General features: G+C 47.5%; 1 protein-coding gene across 1 annotated transcript in view; it reads left to right on the top strand.

The window, feature by feature from the left end:
• The window catches only part of LOC147724808 (1-phosphatidylinositol 4,5-bisphosphate phosphodiesterase gamma-1-like), a 731,250-nt gene that overhangs the window by 448,412 nt on the left and 265,884 nt on the right, over positions 1-16,954 (top strand). The window contains exons 14-16 of the mRNA XM_086966316.1: positions 10,182-10,350; positions 12,304-12,423; positions 15,768-15,875. Of these exons, the coding sequence (XP_086822442.1) occupies positions 10,182-10,350; positions 12,304-12,423; positions 15,768-15,875 (397 nt within the window). The remainder of the gene's footprint in view (positions 1-10,181; positions 10,351-12,303; positions 12,424-15,767; positions 15,876-16,954) is intronic.

Genomic DNA, 16,954 nt, shown 5'->3' with positions numbered 1-16,954 from the left:
TATCTGGTCACGAGACTGTTTTTCCTCTTAGCAACAACCAGCCAATCACGGCAAGTGCTCTACTGCCTTCGGGAACATTCGGGAACATTGTACAGTCCCCTTTCTATGCCACGCCCATGCCAAGGGGAGAGGTGAGCGTGCCAAAACGTGCCAAACGTGCCAAACGTGTCAACACACTGGGCGCTGCCATCTTCGGCGCTGGCTGCCCATTACCATGTACCGTGTTTCGGACGTCCTGCTGCCTCGTCCTGCTGCCTCGTCTGCCTGGGGATGTGCAAGCGGTTGGAGGCACGTGTACAGCGGCAGCGGCAGTCGAGGTAAGACTCATGGCGCCATTTGCTCGCTTGTGAAGCGGTTTGACACCTTCGAGTGAAGTCCTTGCTATGAAAAAAACGCTCGCTTTCGATACTTCATGGCGCGGGGCCTGGGTGTGGACGTTGCCAGGGTCGGTGGCTGTATTTTTTGACATAAGGTGTGTTGTTTCTTGTTATTTCCTATTGTGAAGCGGTCTGACACCTTCGAGTGAAGTCCTCGCTATGACAAAAACACGCTCGCTTTCGATACTTGCACAATTCATGGCGCGGGGCCTGGGTGTGGACGTTGCCAGGGTCGGTGGCTGTATTTTTGGACGTTGCCAGGGTCGGTGGCTGTATTTTTTAACATAAGGTGTGTTGTTTCTTGTTATTTCGTATTGTGAAGCGGTCTGACACCTTCGAGTGAAGTCCTCGCTATGAAAAAGCGCATGAAAAAATACCATAAAATTTTGTACCCGGCGTATAAGACGACCCCCGACTTTCCAGAAAATTTTAAGGGGTTAAAAGGTCGTCTTATACGCCGGAAAATACGGTATTCACTGGAGTCACATGTAAGAGTTGCACTCAGTTTAACAATTTGAACTACAACCTTTGGTGATGGATATCACTTTACATTCAAGCCTGCAGTCTCATACTATCAGAAAAGTTAATGTCGATGTTTTGTGGGTTAAGATGAAAAATATGTGTTACCGTTAAGGTAGGAGTATGAAAAGCTGACACTTAACCGGCATAAGCAAGTCAGGATATCAAATAAGAATATTTAATAGATGACACTATGTAGAATTAATCTAAACAGGTGTTTAGATCTATTTGAGGCTCTGCTGCAGTACCATCACAAGTAGTTGGCGGGGCTGTGTAATACATACAGCTCTGAGGTTCTTTAGGGACTCCCACAGAAAATGATTATGTAGTTTTAGGTTTAAAGTATTTTATTGAAGCAGGGTGGGGTAGGACACAAAGGGGCAAAAAAACAAGTGACCCACAGGATCCGCTCAGCAGTGCGCATCATCCAGCCAATACAACAATACAATTGCAAATCAATAAGAGGCTCTGTCTGACTCTTGAGCCTAGCTTCAGCCCCTGTGGGCACTGACAAACCACGGAGGGGAGGGGAGGGGGGGGGACGGAGGAGGGGAGGGGGAGGACGGGGAAAGGAAAAGAAAAAAAAAAAAAAAGGGGGGGGGGGGGAAACCAGGAGGGGAAAACAAAAGGAAAAAAGGGGGGGGGGGTGAAGGGAGGAGAAACAACCCCGCTCCAAAAACCTACCTAACCAAACGTAAACCCCCAACTACCATACCCCGACCCACCCCCTGTACTGTGCCAGCTTCTACAGTCTCCGCCTCAGCGAACTCTACAGGAATCTCCACTATGCAACACCAACCCCACCCACTCAGGCAGGCGGGTCCGGCGGCGGTGTCAGCCTCAACAATCGAAGATATCTAGGGCAGGTAATCTCACGGAACTCGGAACACAATAGGCTGTGAAAGGGCTCCCACAATTCCTCAAAGGTATCCGTATCCCCCAGGGCTACCAGTGACATCTTTTCCATTCCAAGAACATGCCATAATCTGTGCAACCAACCAACTACAGAGGGAAGTGTTGTAGTGCGCCAGTGTATGAGAATATTCTGCACCGCTGATCCCAGTGCAATTGCGATCTGCCTACCCCTTTTGGACCTAAGGGGATACATCAACCAATTCGGCAACCCCAACAGGACATAGGCCGGGAACCTAGGCAGTTCTATCCCAAAGCATTTGTCCACCTCGCTCAGGACCTCTTCCCAGTACGGAGCCAACAGGGGGCAATCCCACAATATGTGCGTTAGTGTACCAGTGTGGCCACAGTCGCGCCAGCACGTCCCCGGTATCGCCCTGTCCATCTCGTGCAGTTTCTCCGGAGTGCGGTACCAGTAGGTCGAGATTTTGGTGAAGGTCTCTGTGAGACCTGTGTGGTAGGCCGAGTGGCGTGCTCGGTAGGAGATGTTGTCCCATTCTTTATGACTCAGCTCACGCCCAAGCTCCCGCTCCCATCGTCCCCGACCAGGGTTGTGAATGTGAAATGAGGGGGGCTGCAACATTCTATACAGGTCAGAGATCAGTTTGGCGTCCGACGTGCGAGTAATTAACCAACGCTCATACTCCGTGATTTCTCTGTGTGCCGCGTCGCGCACTTGCGGTTGTAGCGCCCAGTGGCGCGCCTGCAGGTATCGCATGCGTTCCGTCTCGGGGAGGCCATATTCTCGCTGCAGGTCCTGGAAGGAGACAACTCCCTCAGGGGAGTACAAGTGGTACAGAGTGCAGCAGCGGGCCGCCCGCCAGCGCTCATAGGCTCCCTGTTCCAGCCCCGGGCCGAAGTCCGGGTTGCCAATGAGCGGCGTGAAGGGAGAGGGGAAAGTAGTCAACTCACATCTGGCAGCTACCGAGTCCCACGTCTGGAGCGGGGCCCGCGTCACCAAGGACGCATAAAGATTGGGGGGCCGATGGGCTCGCCGCAAGAACGGTACCTCCTGCAGCGTCCTACCCGCCACCGCTTGATCTTGGAACAACCAGTGTTTATCAGATTCCCACCGGCTCCATTCCACGAGGTATCGGAGCTGAGCGGCCTGAAAATATTTCCGTAAATCCGGTATCCCCAACCCTCCGGATTCCGGTGAGAGCATAGCGATGCTTCTCTTGATCCTCGGCCTGCGGCCCTGCCACACGAAGCGTGCAATGGCGGTCTGAGTCTCTGCGAGCCACCCCGCAGGAGGGTGGAGCGGCAGTGCTCTGAAGAGGTAGAGCACCTGAGGAAGAAGAGTCATCTTCACCGCGGCCACCCTACCCAGTAGTGACAGCGTGCCCCTATCCCACCGGCCCAGTTCCTCCTTGATTTTCGTGCCCAGAGCTGCGTAATTGGCCTTAGCCATCTCCGGGAGGGTGGGCGCCAGCAGGACCCCCAAATAAGGGATCCGGTCCTTGGACCAGCTCAGAGGATAAAGCCTCTGCAGTTCCACTCTAGTGGCAACGGATAGCGAGATGTCCAGGGCGGCTGACTTACCCAGGTTCACCCTAAAGCCCGCAACGTCAGTGAATAAATTCAGTTCCTCCACACAAGCCGGCAGTGATCTCCGCGGGTCATCCAGCGTCAGAATGACATCGTCCGCGTACAAACTTATCGCGTGGCGAAACCCGCCCATCTGGACACCGATAATGTCAGGGTTCTGCCTAACCCTCTGGGCAAATGGCTCCATGTACAAAGCAAAGAGCAGGGGGGAGAGTGGGCATCCCTGTCTCGTGCCCCGTTCAATTGGGAAGGGCCGAGAGCTGCCGCCGTTCACCCGGACCACCGCAGATGGGGACCTGTAGCAGTTAAAGATCAGGCGTCGAAACTTCTCCCCTATCCCAAATTTGCTCAGGACCCTCTCAAGGTAGGGCCAGTGCACCCTGTCAAAAGCCTTCTCCGCGTCTATGGACAGGAGCATCCTCTCTCCAGGGATCCTAGAAGCCTTCTCGAGAATGTGCGTCACCCTCTTCGTGTTATCCGTCGTTTGCCTACCGGGCACGAATCCCGCCTGGTCCGGGGCAACCATGCCGGGGAGATGCAACGCCAGGCGTGACGCTAAGATACTGGTGAACACCTTCAAATCGGTATTCAACAGCGAAATAGGACGATAGGACCCACAGGCGGCCTTATCCTTGCCCGGTTTAGGGATCACGGAGACCGTGGCCTGGAGAAATTCGGAGGGGATGGCTCCGGGGTCGGCGAAAGAGTTGAAGAGGCGAGTCAGCAGAGGTGCCAGTTCCTGACAGAAGGTCTTGTAAAACAGCGGGATGAAGCCGTCCGGACCCGGGGCCTTGCCCAGTTTGAGTCGAGATATCGCCGTGACCACCTCCTCAATACGGAAGTCACGTTCCAGATACTGGGCCTGGTCCTGTGTCAGCGACGGGAGCGGAACCGAGTCCAGGTAGTCCCCCTCAGCCTGGGCCGAAGGGGGTTCCCCGGAGTAAAGGTCCGCATAGAAGCCGCGGAAGACATCCGCGATGTGTTCGTCGGTCGTGACCCGGCCACCGGCCGGGTCTAGCAGTTCCTTCACTCGGTGCTGCTCGTGCTGCACCCTTAGTTTGTTAGCCAGGAGCCGCCCACACCGATCGCCTCCCGTGTAATATTTATGCTTCAGGCGGAGCACCGCGTACTCCGCCCGATCCGTGTCCAGGGCCGCCAGGAGCTTCCGCGCCGCCTTCAGCTGCCGCCACACCCTGGGGGCACCCGTCCTATGGTGAACCTGCTCCAGCTCCCTCACCTGCTGGGTGAGCTCCTCTCTCTTAATTTGCCGGTCCCTATTCTCAGCGGCGGAGATCGCGATAAACTCGCCTCGGAGCACGGCCTTAAGGGCCGCCCACTGTGTCGCGCGGGAGGTATCCCCATTATCGTTCACGGTCTGAAAAGCCAAAATGGCCGCCCTGATCTGATCCACTACCGATCGCCTGTGCAAAAGCGTATCTCGGAGCCGCCAAACCCCCCTCGACCGAGCCACCGGCGGTAGAGCGAAAGCGCCTTCAACTGGGGCGTGGTCAGAGAGAGAGAGGACTCCCATGTCCGCATTCGGGGCCAAAAGGAGCATCGGGCCTGACACTAGGAGGTGGTCTAAGCGCGCATAAGATCTATGGGCATGGGAGAAATAAGAGTATGCGCGAGTGGTAGGGTGGAGGCAGCGCCACATGTCATGCAGGTCTAGCTCCGCAAGTCGAGTTCGAATCGAGCCCGAAAGCTCGCCCAACTGCTGGCGCCGCTGCACAGACCTATCCAGCGCCGCGTCAAAAACCAGATTCAAGTCACCTCCCAACACTATGTGCCTATCAGAGGTGAATGCAACGTCGTCCAGGGCCCTGTGTAAGAATTGGTCCTGATGATCATTAGGGCAGTAGACGGAGCCTACAGTCAGTGCTAAGCCCCCCACCTTGATTCTATACACCAGGAGTCTTCCTTTCTGCTCCGCCACCTTGCTCACCACCTCTCCCCTGAACCTTCTAGAAAACAAAATGGCCACCCCTGCCGTCTTGGAAGTGCTGGAGGAGAATAGCTGTGTGGGGAACTTGGGGGTTTGCATCCGCGGGCAGTCCTTAGCCAGCAAGTGGGTCTCCTGCAACAGGCAGATATCCGCTTGTGAGTTTTCCAGCAGGGATAACACTGCCCGCCGCTTAACCGGGTTATTCAGCCCTTTCACATTGAGTGTAAGCACCTTAAGAGCCATCAAAGAGAGAGTTCAAGGAGCACAGATCACAAGGCAAAGCCCCATCAGCAAACACAAAGGGCACCCTTCGAGACCTCAAAACATAGCAACGTGTAAGCAACCAGTGGCACAGTACAGTCCCCGAACCCCAACACCCCACAACCAAAGAAACCCCCCCCCGCCTCTACCCCAACAAATCCACACCACCCCCCTCTACCAATCCCCCCTCCAGGACCCAAGATCAAAACAGCTGCCCGTCCACCCCGATCCCTTCCCCCGCTTCCAAAACCGTTCAAAAAAGACATTGTCCCAGTCCGGCCCAAAACGGGCAAGGCCGTGGAAAGTCAACCTAGTGGACGTCCAGCCACCACCTCCTGCACTCGCCCTTCCTCCCACGCCACCCCCCGAAACCCCGCACCTGCAATGAGAATGAGCTAAAATAGACTCCCCCCGGAGTGAGTTCAGGCCGTCAAGGCCACTTCGCCGATCGCCGTCACTCTGGAGGCCTCCTGGATGGCAGCCGCCATTTCAGCCCGAATTGCAGGCGAGCCCGGGCGCTCCGCCGGGGGAGAGGCCCCCCCCTCGGCTCGTTGCCAACCGTCGCGGGTGCTGCGCCTCCGTCGCGGGGCCGGGGTGTCCGCGTCCGTTGCAGTGAGGCCCAGTACCGCGCAGACATCCTGAAGGGACCGAAGCTGATGTAGCACACCGTTCCACCTGAAAATCAGGCGGAAGGGGTGCCCCCAGGAGTACTGCGTTCCGTGTTCGCGAAGGAAGTCCGTAGCGATCTTGAAGGATTTCCTCTTCTGCAACGTGACTGTGGATAAGTCCTGAAACAGTGCCACAGGATGGTCCCGGAATCGATAAGGCTGCTGTCTTCGCGCCTCGCGGAGGATCCGCTCCTTCAGAGGAAAGTCCGGGAGAAAGGCCAGAATGTCCGGCGCGGGCGCCGTGGCTCTGCGGGGGCGACCCACCCGGTGCGCCCGGTCGATGCGAATCCGAAAGTCCTCCGGCTCACCCAGGATCGCTCGGAAGAGGGCCACCAGATATGCCGTCACATCTTCACCCTCCTCACCGGACGGCACTCCGCGGACCCGTATGTTGTTCCGCCTGGACCGATTTTCAAGGTCCTCGGCGTGGGCCTGTAGCTCAATCTGTTGCTCCCGGAGCCGCAGGACCTCCTGCTGCAGATGGGTGATCTCCTCATCCCTGGAGTGGCCCGCTTCCTCTACTGTGTTCACCCGGTCCCCCAGGGAGTCCATCTCTCTCCTCACTTCGCGGACCTCCCCGGCCACCTCATTCTTGAGTGCATGGAAGTCTTCCCGCAGGGTGCTGAACAGGGACTCGAGAAAGGACCTCGTCACCGGGGGTTCGCCACCTTCTGCCCCCCTAGTCGGTGCCGGGGAAGTCGCGGCCGGTTGAGCGCCTCCGCTGCGCAGGGCGCCCCTTCCCAGCATTTCCGGCAAGGTCCGATCACCTCTCCGCTGTCCCCTTGCATTCGACATTGCAGCACAATAATGGACGAGGCTCGCTGAACAGCAGAGAAAGCAACTGTATGCAAGCCGGGGGCGATCCACACAAAGAGCACCAGGAGGGACGGGCTGCCCGGCCAAGCTCCACAAAATGGCCGCTTAGTAGTGTCGTAGGGACAGCGCCCAAAATGGAGACCCTCTCCTTCTTCGATCCGAGAGCCAGATACCCGGCTCGGGGGCTAAGTCACAATGCAACAGTCACCAGTGGCCGCCACTCCAGGGAGAGATCAGCTTCGGGGGACTCGGTCTCCAATTCCGCACAGTTAACCAGCCGAGGCGACCTCCTCCAGCAGGCCACGTCAAGCCACGGGCTGGCGTAGCGAGGTGGCGCCGACTCCGCCACCGTTCTGCACCTCTGCTCCGCTCCGCTCCGCACCACCGCTGCTGGACAGCTCCCAGCCTCACGCGAAGCCGTCTCCGAAACCCACTCCAACAGCTCATGCACCACAGCGGGCCTCACACCTCAGAGGCCGGCCACCTCGTCTCGCTCCGAAGGTCGGGGGACCCGCGGCTGCCAGCTCTCACTCGGGTCGTACACGGGGTCCGACCTGGGCTATATCGGCCAAAATCTCGTCCCCGACGGCGCAAACCAGGCTCAGCAGGCTCTCCACACCTCCGCCGCAAGCACCAGGCTCAGCGGCCGCGTGATCCGGGGGGGAATCAGCGGTTCCGAGCGATGCAGGAGTTCAGGGGTCCGGGAGCCCTCGGCAAGTGCGACCGCTCAGCCCGCCATCTTGGCCACGCCCCGATTATGTAGTTTTAAAAGCAGATTGCCTCTTTATAACTGAAGAGGTTGCTTAAACACAGTAATACCATTTGGTACTTAGAAGTAAGTAACTTTTTTCTGTAACTGCCTACACTGCCTCACTGGGCTTTCCCTCTACACACCTTTCCTTAGTGACTGTATATCATCCGTTGGTTTTTTAATACAATCTGTATGTTTTTTATATTTTTTATATTTCTTTTTATTGAATCAAGGCATCAAAAACAAAATAAAGGCACAACAGTGGGGAGACACTCCCCCATATTGCATATCATCTCATCAGGAGAAAACGGAGAAAAAAGGGGGGGAAGGGGAGAGAAAGCGGAGAGCATAATACACCAATAAAAACAATCAAGGAGAGGTAGGAATATCAATGGGAGAAGCAACAGGAGGCACACATATGTCTCCCCTGTATCGATTCCACAGCCCCCACATGGATGCCCACCTACGGGGGCGGCCCCGCGCCACATAAACAGTTTTTTGCCTAAACATACACCAATCCATATTCTCTTTCCATTCTTCGATGGCCGGTGACCTCTCTGACCCCCACCGCTGTGCAGTACCATCTGTATGTTGATGGCAAGTACATATTCTTATCCTTCTCTTCCCTCACACCTACAAATTGAAATCTATAATTGTGTTACAGCTATCAAACACTGGCTGGCACTCCACTTCATAATAGTCAATTCCTTCAAGACAAAAAGTATCTACTTCCCTGCCTTGTTTCCCTCTGCCACCAAGTTCACCTTAACAGCCTTCTTCTCTGCTAGTTAGCTCGAGATATATATATATGTATATATATCACACGCAAGAGAGTTACCCCTTGTCGAGACCGTGCTCAAAGGAACAGCAGGACTCCGCTTTATTGTTCACATTGTCCTTTATTTTTGGCAATCAGCAGGTAATACCTCGTTCCATTAAGCACCCTACGCGTTTCGAAACACTTTGTTCCTTTATCACTGGCATTGCATGCAAGGAAGCAAATACAATGAAGGTAAGAGTCTTTTTTGTAATCCTTAAGTGGAAACACCCTCCAGTGGGCGTGTTTAATCGCTCTGTATTCTGGGACTTGTAGTACCTTCACTAATAAATTCTGACCCTCCAGTGGGTTTCTGCCGCACTTGCATTGATTGTTGCGAAAAACAGGCTCTCCAGTGAGCCCTAATTTTTGTGTGTATTATGTTGTGTAAATACGTATGTTGAAATGGTGATGAAAAAAGAATAAATCTAAAGGAAGTCACAAAAACAGAAATAAGATTATTAAAACAACGGATGTCATCTCTGGATAAAATGCATAATTGTATTTTCTCAAATTTGAGGAGGTTTTGACTTTCACTTAGATGGATTTAAATGTGACTTTATAAGAAATGGTCTACAGTGTTAAATTTCACACTGGTTGTAAATTCACATTTATAGTACGTCAGTAAGTGCAGCCCGCATGATGGCATCTCACAGAGCTAACAAGTGAATTGTTTTGAGATACGCAAGATAAGCTCACATCCAAACTGAAATTGAAGCAGCAGTATTTGCTACTGGTTTGAAGCCTTCCCTGTGAGGTGGTGCCTACGACTAAAACTATTGTTGACTTCTACAAGAGTAGTGGACACTGAAGCGTCACTTTGATGCCAACTAAATTCCCTAAGGCTTTAAGATTATGTGGTGATTGTCACAGATTTCATACATAGTCTTGTCAACCTAGACTTGTGGACTGGTTCTCCCAGCACTCTGGGGTGTACTACCTGCAGCGTGTTCTAATTAAATCAAATAGAATATCTCAAGCTTGTCATATGTTAGTTTACCGCAGTCGAGATCTTGTGATATCTGAGGTTACATCTCAGACTAGTTTTACATTAGTAGAGCTTATGTGTGGTGTGTCGTAAGTTGGTGTTTGTTGTGTAGACAATTGCATTTCTGTCTGGAAAGATTTCAAAAGGGGCTGTCAAATATCTCCTTTGATCTAAATTACATCTCCCACTGCCTCTAATTTATTTGGGGCATTGTCTTATTTCATAAGACGTGTCATTGAAGAGGTGTGTAGAATTATGAGGTGAAAGCAGATATTTCTCCAATAATTGAAGAAGTGATTCAGATATTCATAACAAGACAACCCAGGCTCTCTCCTACGGTATATGGAATGCCTTGTCTGCATGTTGCCATAGGTGTCTGTCATTGGGACATGGAGCCCTAAAATTGAACATTACGATCAGCCAGTGAACTGTTCTCAGACGTTTGAGGGTCTTCAACGCTCTGCACCATATCATCCTAACAAATGTCACTGCTGTGCCCGAAGATAACAGTTGTTTGTGAAAAGAGAGATATTAAGATGGGTGATAGTGTCCAGTTGATCTATAACCTCTTTCATGCAGGTACCCCGTCATCCTTTCCATTGAGGACCACTGCAGCGTTGTCCAGCAGAGAAACATGGCCTCCCACTTCAAGAAGGTCTTTGGGGACATGCTGCTAACCAAGCCTGTGGACATCAATGCGGATGAACTGCCCTCACCCACCCAGTTGAAGAAGAGAATACTCATCAAGGTGATTCTTTGACCCGCACCTTAGTGGAAATAGCCTCCCTGATAAATAAATTGTGTTCTGCTAGACATTGTAAAAAATTAGCTTTTTTAGATTTCTGGCTAGGTGTGTCTTATTTCACATTACATCTTGTGTTGTGGTTAAGGACCAGAGGGTGTGCAAGTGTACTAGTCGTAGAGACTATTCTTTTACGTAGTGGCGGGTTCCAAACTTGATAGCCGCTTCACATAGCGGAACCATATCAAATAGAGTTGTGTTATTTAGAATCAATTACATAGATAATACAAATGGCAGATTTCAAAGGCATGATTCCAAGGAGAGTTTTGAGCAGATTTTTCTCAAAATGTTTTCTGTTATATTGAACTTTATGGTAAATATTGGATTAAATATTGCCCAATTTCAACCAAAGACATTGAGTTTAACATAGAGTCTTGCTTCTGGTTATAGTGGGATTGATGTAATTAGACATCAAGAATGGCTCTTGTTATTTTCTCATGAATAATTAATTCCAATAGAAATGAGTGAAAAGTATTGTGTCATCAGCTTAAAAGTGCATCCATCTAAGCAGCTAGCCTTTGTGCCTTTGATGCCCATATTTCTCCCAAGTAGATGCTCAGATGTTGTGATTTGGGTTGTATAATGTCAGTATTGGTCTGAAGCAAAGCCATTCTCAAGCATAAGGTCAGTTTGTTTTTAATATGAATTATAGATATTTGACCTATTACAGGCTAATTAACCAGAATTAGCTTTCTTCATCTGCCTGTTTTTGTAATGTAATCAATCAAAAATAATCTATCAAAACCCATCACCAGATGATATCTACTTCTACGAGGCCTGTCTATTTTGTACCCAACGTCTTTTGAAGAGTTTGTGGTAATTCATCTCACATTTATATGTGGTAATTCATCTCACATTTTATATGTACACATGTTCATGGGGAAATGAAACTATGTTTTTATGAGAGCAGCATGGGCGACTTCTACGGCAAGGATCCTCTTGTTGGCGCTTCCCCATACACAATTTGGTATTGCATATGTCTTTCATGCCTTTACCATGCCCAAAAGAGTTTTCCTGTTGGACAAGGAAATAAAGTGATGAGACAAAGTGTTCTGAAGCAGTCATAAAGTGCATCTGGCAACCAGTGGAAAATGTAAAGGGATACTGTGATATCACTGAAGGTCTCGACTAAATTGACTCTTAGCGCTTAGAGACCGGTCGGTGATTAGCGCTATACAAATACAAATACAAACTGCAGTGATGTCACCGCAGTTAACAGCTGTTAAAAGTGTCTGTTTTGTATAATGACTTCGTAGGAAAGCAGCATAGCATGTCTTTCATAGTGTAGAGTACTTCCGCTATACTGATCCCCTAGCAGACATAAATTTTAATTCAATTTGTGCTGTTTCAGTCCTTCATCCTTCTCAGGTTGGTAAATTAAGCACCATTGAGTTGGATGATAATAACACTTATATTTTGTAATCACCAATAGAATATAGCCTCTATATATTAGAGATATCCTTTAATATCAGCATGAACAGAAGTAGTGTCTTAAAGGTTGCAGAAATGTTATGGATTACTTCTAGTGTGTCCAGTGCTTGTGTAGGAGGGCCTGATCTATGCCACATATTAAAAGACAAATACTGACTTATGAATATTTCAAATTTGCATCTGTTGTTTTTAAATTTATCTCAAAAGGATGTGCATAAAATCAGGAATGGGTCTGACCTTGGTGGTCCACTGTTGAACTCACCTGGTCCAAGATCACAATCCATGCCTCATTTTTAGGAAACCCATTAACTATGTTACTGATGCTAAATTTGGATTTGTTGTTTGTAGATTGATCCCACATGGATATCCTGAAACTATGGCATGCATCTGGCTGTCATAGGTCAACGTCAACATTGGACACAGATGATTTTTATGATTAATAATTTTCTTTATCCATTCCAAATTTAGCACAAGAAGCTGGTTGAAGGGAACCTATATGAAGAAGTTTCAACAGCTAGCTACTCAGAGAACGACATCAGCAATTCCATAAAAAATGGCATCCTCTTCTTGGAAGACCCCATTGACCACGTAAGTGTTGGGCTAGGCGAAGACAAGAGGAATATTTTGAAGATAGTTTATGTTCAGTGGCATTTTACAATGTCAAAGGGTGGACATTGAAAATGATTGAAAGTTGCAGTTTCCTCCCTCAACTTCCTGTACGATAGGTATGCTTACGTTTTTTTTATCTGAAATGAACAAATGAGGTGTGCTTTCAAATTATGATTTTTGTACAGCGTTTTACCAATATTTGGTATTTGGCTTGTAAGAGTTCACAGTTTACCTACATACTTAACTAGCAAAACTATTGATTTGGGACCTCAATATAAAAATTCTTCTATGAAATACGATAGGTCTACCAATTTGCTCCAGCCTTAGTTTTTTTCTAATGTTGGACCTTATACCTGAGTGTTTGCACTCTTATTCTTTTAATCAGTTGTACTGCTCAGATTAAATAGTGTACTTCAGCAATTATGTTTGTTTAAAATACAGTCTTCTAGTTAAGTTGCTGAATAAGGAGCCTGAATATTTAAGTTTGCCTCAGTATTAGAACTTTCATAGATTCCCATAGCTTGTATCATTCCCCGTTGTCGGAATGGGAGTCTCAGTAACAAAAATAACATAGCAGTAGGTACAAAAGAGAAAGAAAAAAGGCCTAGGCCTCATTCCCTTTTGTAGCATATCCACCTCTTTTTGAGTATGGACTCATATCTTTTCCCACCATTCTCATGTGCCTTCTGAGTGATAACATAATGAATCATATGCCCTTTGGACCTACCTAGAAAAAGTCCAGGAGGCCTTTTCACCCCAGGTGTGGGAGTCAACAAGGCTCCTATTTTTGGTTTTCCATCTCAGATAAATATGACAGCGCCTCCAGATGTGACTCTCAACATTGCCATCTTCTTTGTAAGCTCACAGATCATTATCTCAGTTCTCAACATGTTTAGTTTCAGATGATTTCATAGCCTCTATGCCAACTGTCTGCAGGCAGTCTGTAAATTCAGTTATCCAACTGTCTGGTAGTTTATCCTGTTTATTATAGTCTGTCAGCGTAGGTGTGACAAATTAGATTTCACAGGTCTTTATTAGTTAAACAGTGGGGTCAGGTATACGTTGAGGAGAAGAATTGGAATTGTTAATCCTTGGGTAATGCCAGCATTTTATATGAACTGCGATGCCATCAGGAGAGGTACTGATATTATTTGTGTTCTCTCGTTGAGGTTTCTGTTTTAGTACAGTGACTGTATTTCAGTATTGTTTAGCCTTTTAAGTAATAGTTGGTGCTTACAGTATCAAAAGCTGCTGAGATGTCCGGTACTCGTAGTGCTGTGGCTCCATCAGATTCTACTGTGTTCTTGTAGTCATCCCAGGTTACGGTCAGTGCATATTTGATGCTGCTTCGGGTCAGAATCCTTTCTGTTGGTCAGAAAGAAGATTGGTTGTCTTTGATGGACACTGAAATCTAGATAAATGGTTCTTCTTCAGCCAGTTTGCCCACAAATGATCCATTTGATATAGCCCTGTAATTTGTTAGGCTGCCCGCTTCAGGTTTTGCTTCTTCTGCTTTGATGTAGGGTGATTTAGTTCCCTGGGGAATTCTATTGATGAAGGTGATTTGTTAAGAATTGCTCTGGCATGTCTGCCCGCAGAGCTGCCATCAAGGATGTTCTTGAATAGGTAAGGTGAATATGGGCCAGGAGGAAATTCAGCAATGCTGATTAAGGTTTTCATTCATAGATTGTTTGTTAAAAATGCTTAGTTGTAAATAGGTGTTGTGGTCAATAGTGTGATCGTAATAATGCCTGCGTTAGTTGGGAAGTAGTTCTCGAGATCTTTTGAATTTTTCAGATTACATCAGTTGGGTTGCAAAGTGATTGGCGTGGCCTAGAATGCACTCTGATTAATTGGAATACTGTCCGGTGTTAGTTTTAGGGGAATGGGCCAGGCACTGCAAGTACTAGCCATTAGGGTAGAGGAATCTTCAACCTTTATTTTTGCACTTTTGGTGCCTTGACTAGACCAAAATAAATTGTGCTGCTATCACATGTGAGCTTGCACAGGAAGGATCTGAAATTCACATAATTTGCAAGGTGTTCGCTAATAAGTGTCCCCCTTCTCACATCCAAAGAATTTTGATGAAGCTGGTAACAATTGTGGTGGTTTAACTTTTTTAATAGAGGGTGCCACGTGGAGTGACCTTGCCACAAGATGTCTTTAAATAAAAGTGAGTAGAGAGATTGTACATAGTTGCAAAGCTTCCCCAGTCCAGAATTGTCTTTCCTTGTAGATCAGTACCTGCTATTAAGAGAGTCAATGTAAAGAATGTCTGATTGTATGGCTCGCTCCAGCAAGTGCATTGGAGTTTGTCTCGTTAAACTGCTGCCAATTGAATGAGTGAGATTTGTACTTACAGACACATTGTAATCTGATTCAATGTTATTGTATCTTGTTTGTGTGAGTTTGATTGTACTACTGAATGTCAACCCCTAGAATATCCTGGTGCAAGAATATGGAGAACAGAATATCTTGAGATAAAAGGTAAGTGTGTATAGGGCAGTATAGATTTACTATTCCTAACTGCACATCTACAAACCGTGAAGATATTTGAACTGCGTGGGTACATATATGTGGGGTTAGCTATAGAAGATCTACACTTACTTACCTGCGGATAATTTTTTCAGTATTTTGTCCTCGATATTCTGTCCCATCGATATGCTGGGCGTTGATATTCAGGGTACACACCTGTAAGTTTATGGTGTGAAATGAGTGCTTGAGTCAGAACCCGGGTGCTGCTCATCTTTCTTCAACGGTTCTCTTTACTTGTGCAAAATGCCCATCCTGACTATGTGCCCATTAAATTCCTAAATTCTTTGCTGAGAAGGCCAACATGTATGATGGTGGTGTTGTGTTGTGTGAAATGAATACTTGATAATAGGGACGTTTACGAAGTGCAGTGACTCAGTTATTATAGTCAGCTATACAAATATGAAAATCGCTGGATAAACCAGCTACAATTATAGAGGTAAGAGGCCCTTGACACCTGTTGCAGACCATTGAGTTACCCATTTCCAGCAGAATCCCCTGTCTATCAGTTAGATGACCACTTCTTTGATGCAGGAGTTTCTGAAGGCATTTTTTTCAGCAATTGGCGTTCCAACTATGTTCCTGTGCGCTCTGGGAAAAGTATTAGCAAGTACGACCCTACCCAAAAATACTGTGTGAAAATTCTAGTGCTCACAGAATGTTGAGCCGTGCTCGCAATTGTTGGATAGTTAGTGTGTGAAAATCTTTGTAGTCATTCATACAATGTAATATGGAGCTGGGCTCTACTCCCACTAAAAGATAACCCTAATGCTGAGTCTCTTCTTCCACAGACTTGGAGCCCACATTACTTTGTACTGACAAGCAACAAGATCTACTACTCAGAGGAAACCTCTCACTACCAGACCAACGAAGATGAAGAGGAAACAGAACCGAAAGAAGTAAGTTCAGAACCGATGATTGGAGTGTGTCTGTAGCTTTCTAGCTAGGTGTGCATTAAACAGATACCTATAAACACATTCATACACATGCTGAGGCTTGGGCGGATACAAGCAAGGACAACAAACCTCACCATACCAGGACTAAAAAGTAGATAGTGGTAAGAAGATGAGTTTCATTTTTGGTCAGGGAAGCTATGAGTGGACAATATTTCAAATACTCAAGTAGCTTATTGGCTGCATAAAGTTAATTGCAGTTGTTTTTAATACTTAAATATCTATTTAGTCTTAATTAGCAAAAACATGTTACAAAACATTACCCTTCATTCCTCTTCGTGCCATTGGGCCACATATGCGAAGCATTTTTGCAGTCGGAAACAGCAGATCGGGCTGTTTCCAACTGCAAAAATACTATTACATATGTACAAAACATAAACTTCAATTTGGTAAAACATTACTGAATCACAATTTGTGTTTGCAATTGAGTATTTGGAAGGGGCTTGTTTAGGGTTGAATTACGGTTGCAAAACATTCATATTTTATCGACTCCTTAAAGGAGGTGCGAACCCATTCGCTAATCTCTTCCCTTTTGAGAATGGAAAACATATTTTTTTAAGAGCAGGCAGTGGTCCTACTGCAAAGCTTATTTTTTTTATTTTTAAACGCTTCCCGTTTTCCTTTAAGAAAAATGGGCTGCATTTTAAAAAAAGATTGCTTTATTAAAAAACAATCACAGACATGGTGGTCTGCTGACCTCAGCGAGCCACCATCTCTGTGATGACTGTGATTCCTAATGGGACACAAATTGCAACCTACCTCATTAATATGCATGAGGTAGGTCTATTTGTAACCCACTAGGAATTGCTAATGTAACTCAAAAGAGTTTCATACATTAGGAATACCGATTTTCTAATGACGATTTGTAGAGAATTGCAATTAGGAATTTGGTATTCCTAACGTTCGTACATCTGGCTCTTTGTTTACAGTTGTCAGTATATGATAGAACCGATCAATATTTCTTGCATTTGGACTTAATAGGTCGGTGTGCTAATAGCCAATACAAAATTTAAAAAATACTTCCA

This window comes from Lissotriton vulgaris, chromosome 4_1, assembly GCF_964263255.1.
Source record: "Lissotriton vulgaris chromosome 4_1, aLisVul1.2, whole genome shotgun sequence".
Classification (NCBI taxonomy): Eukaryota; Metazoa; Chordata; class Amphibia; order Caudata; family Salamandridae; genus Lissotriton; species Lissotriton vulgaris.
Note: the sequence above shows the minus strand (reverse complement) of the source record. Positions and strands in the feature narration are given on the sequence as shown.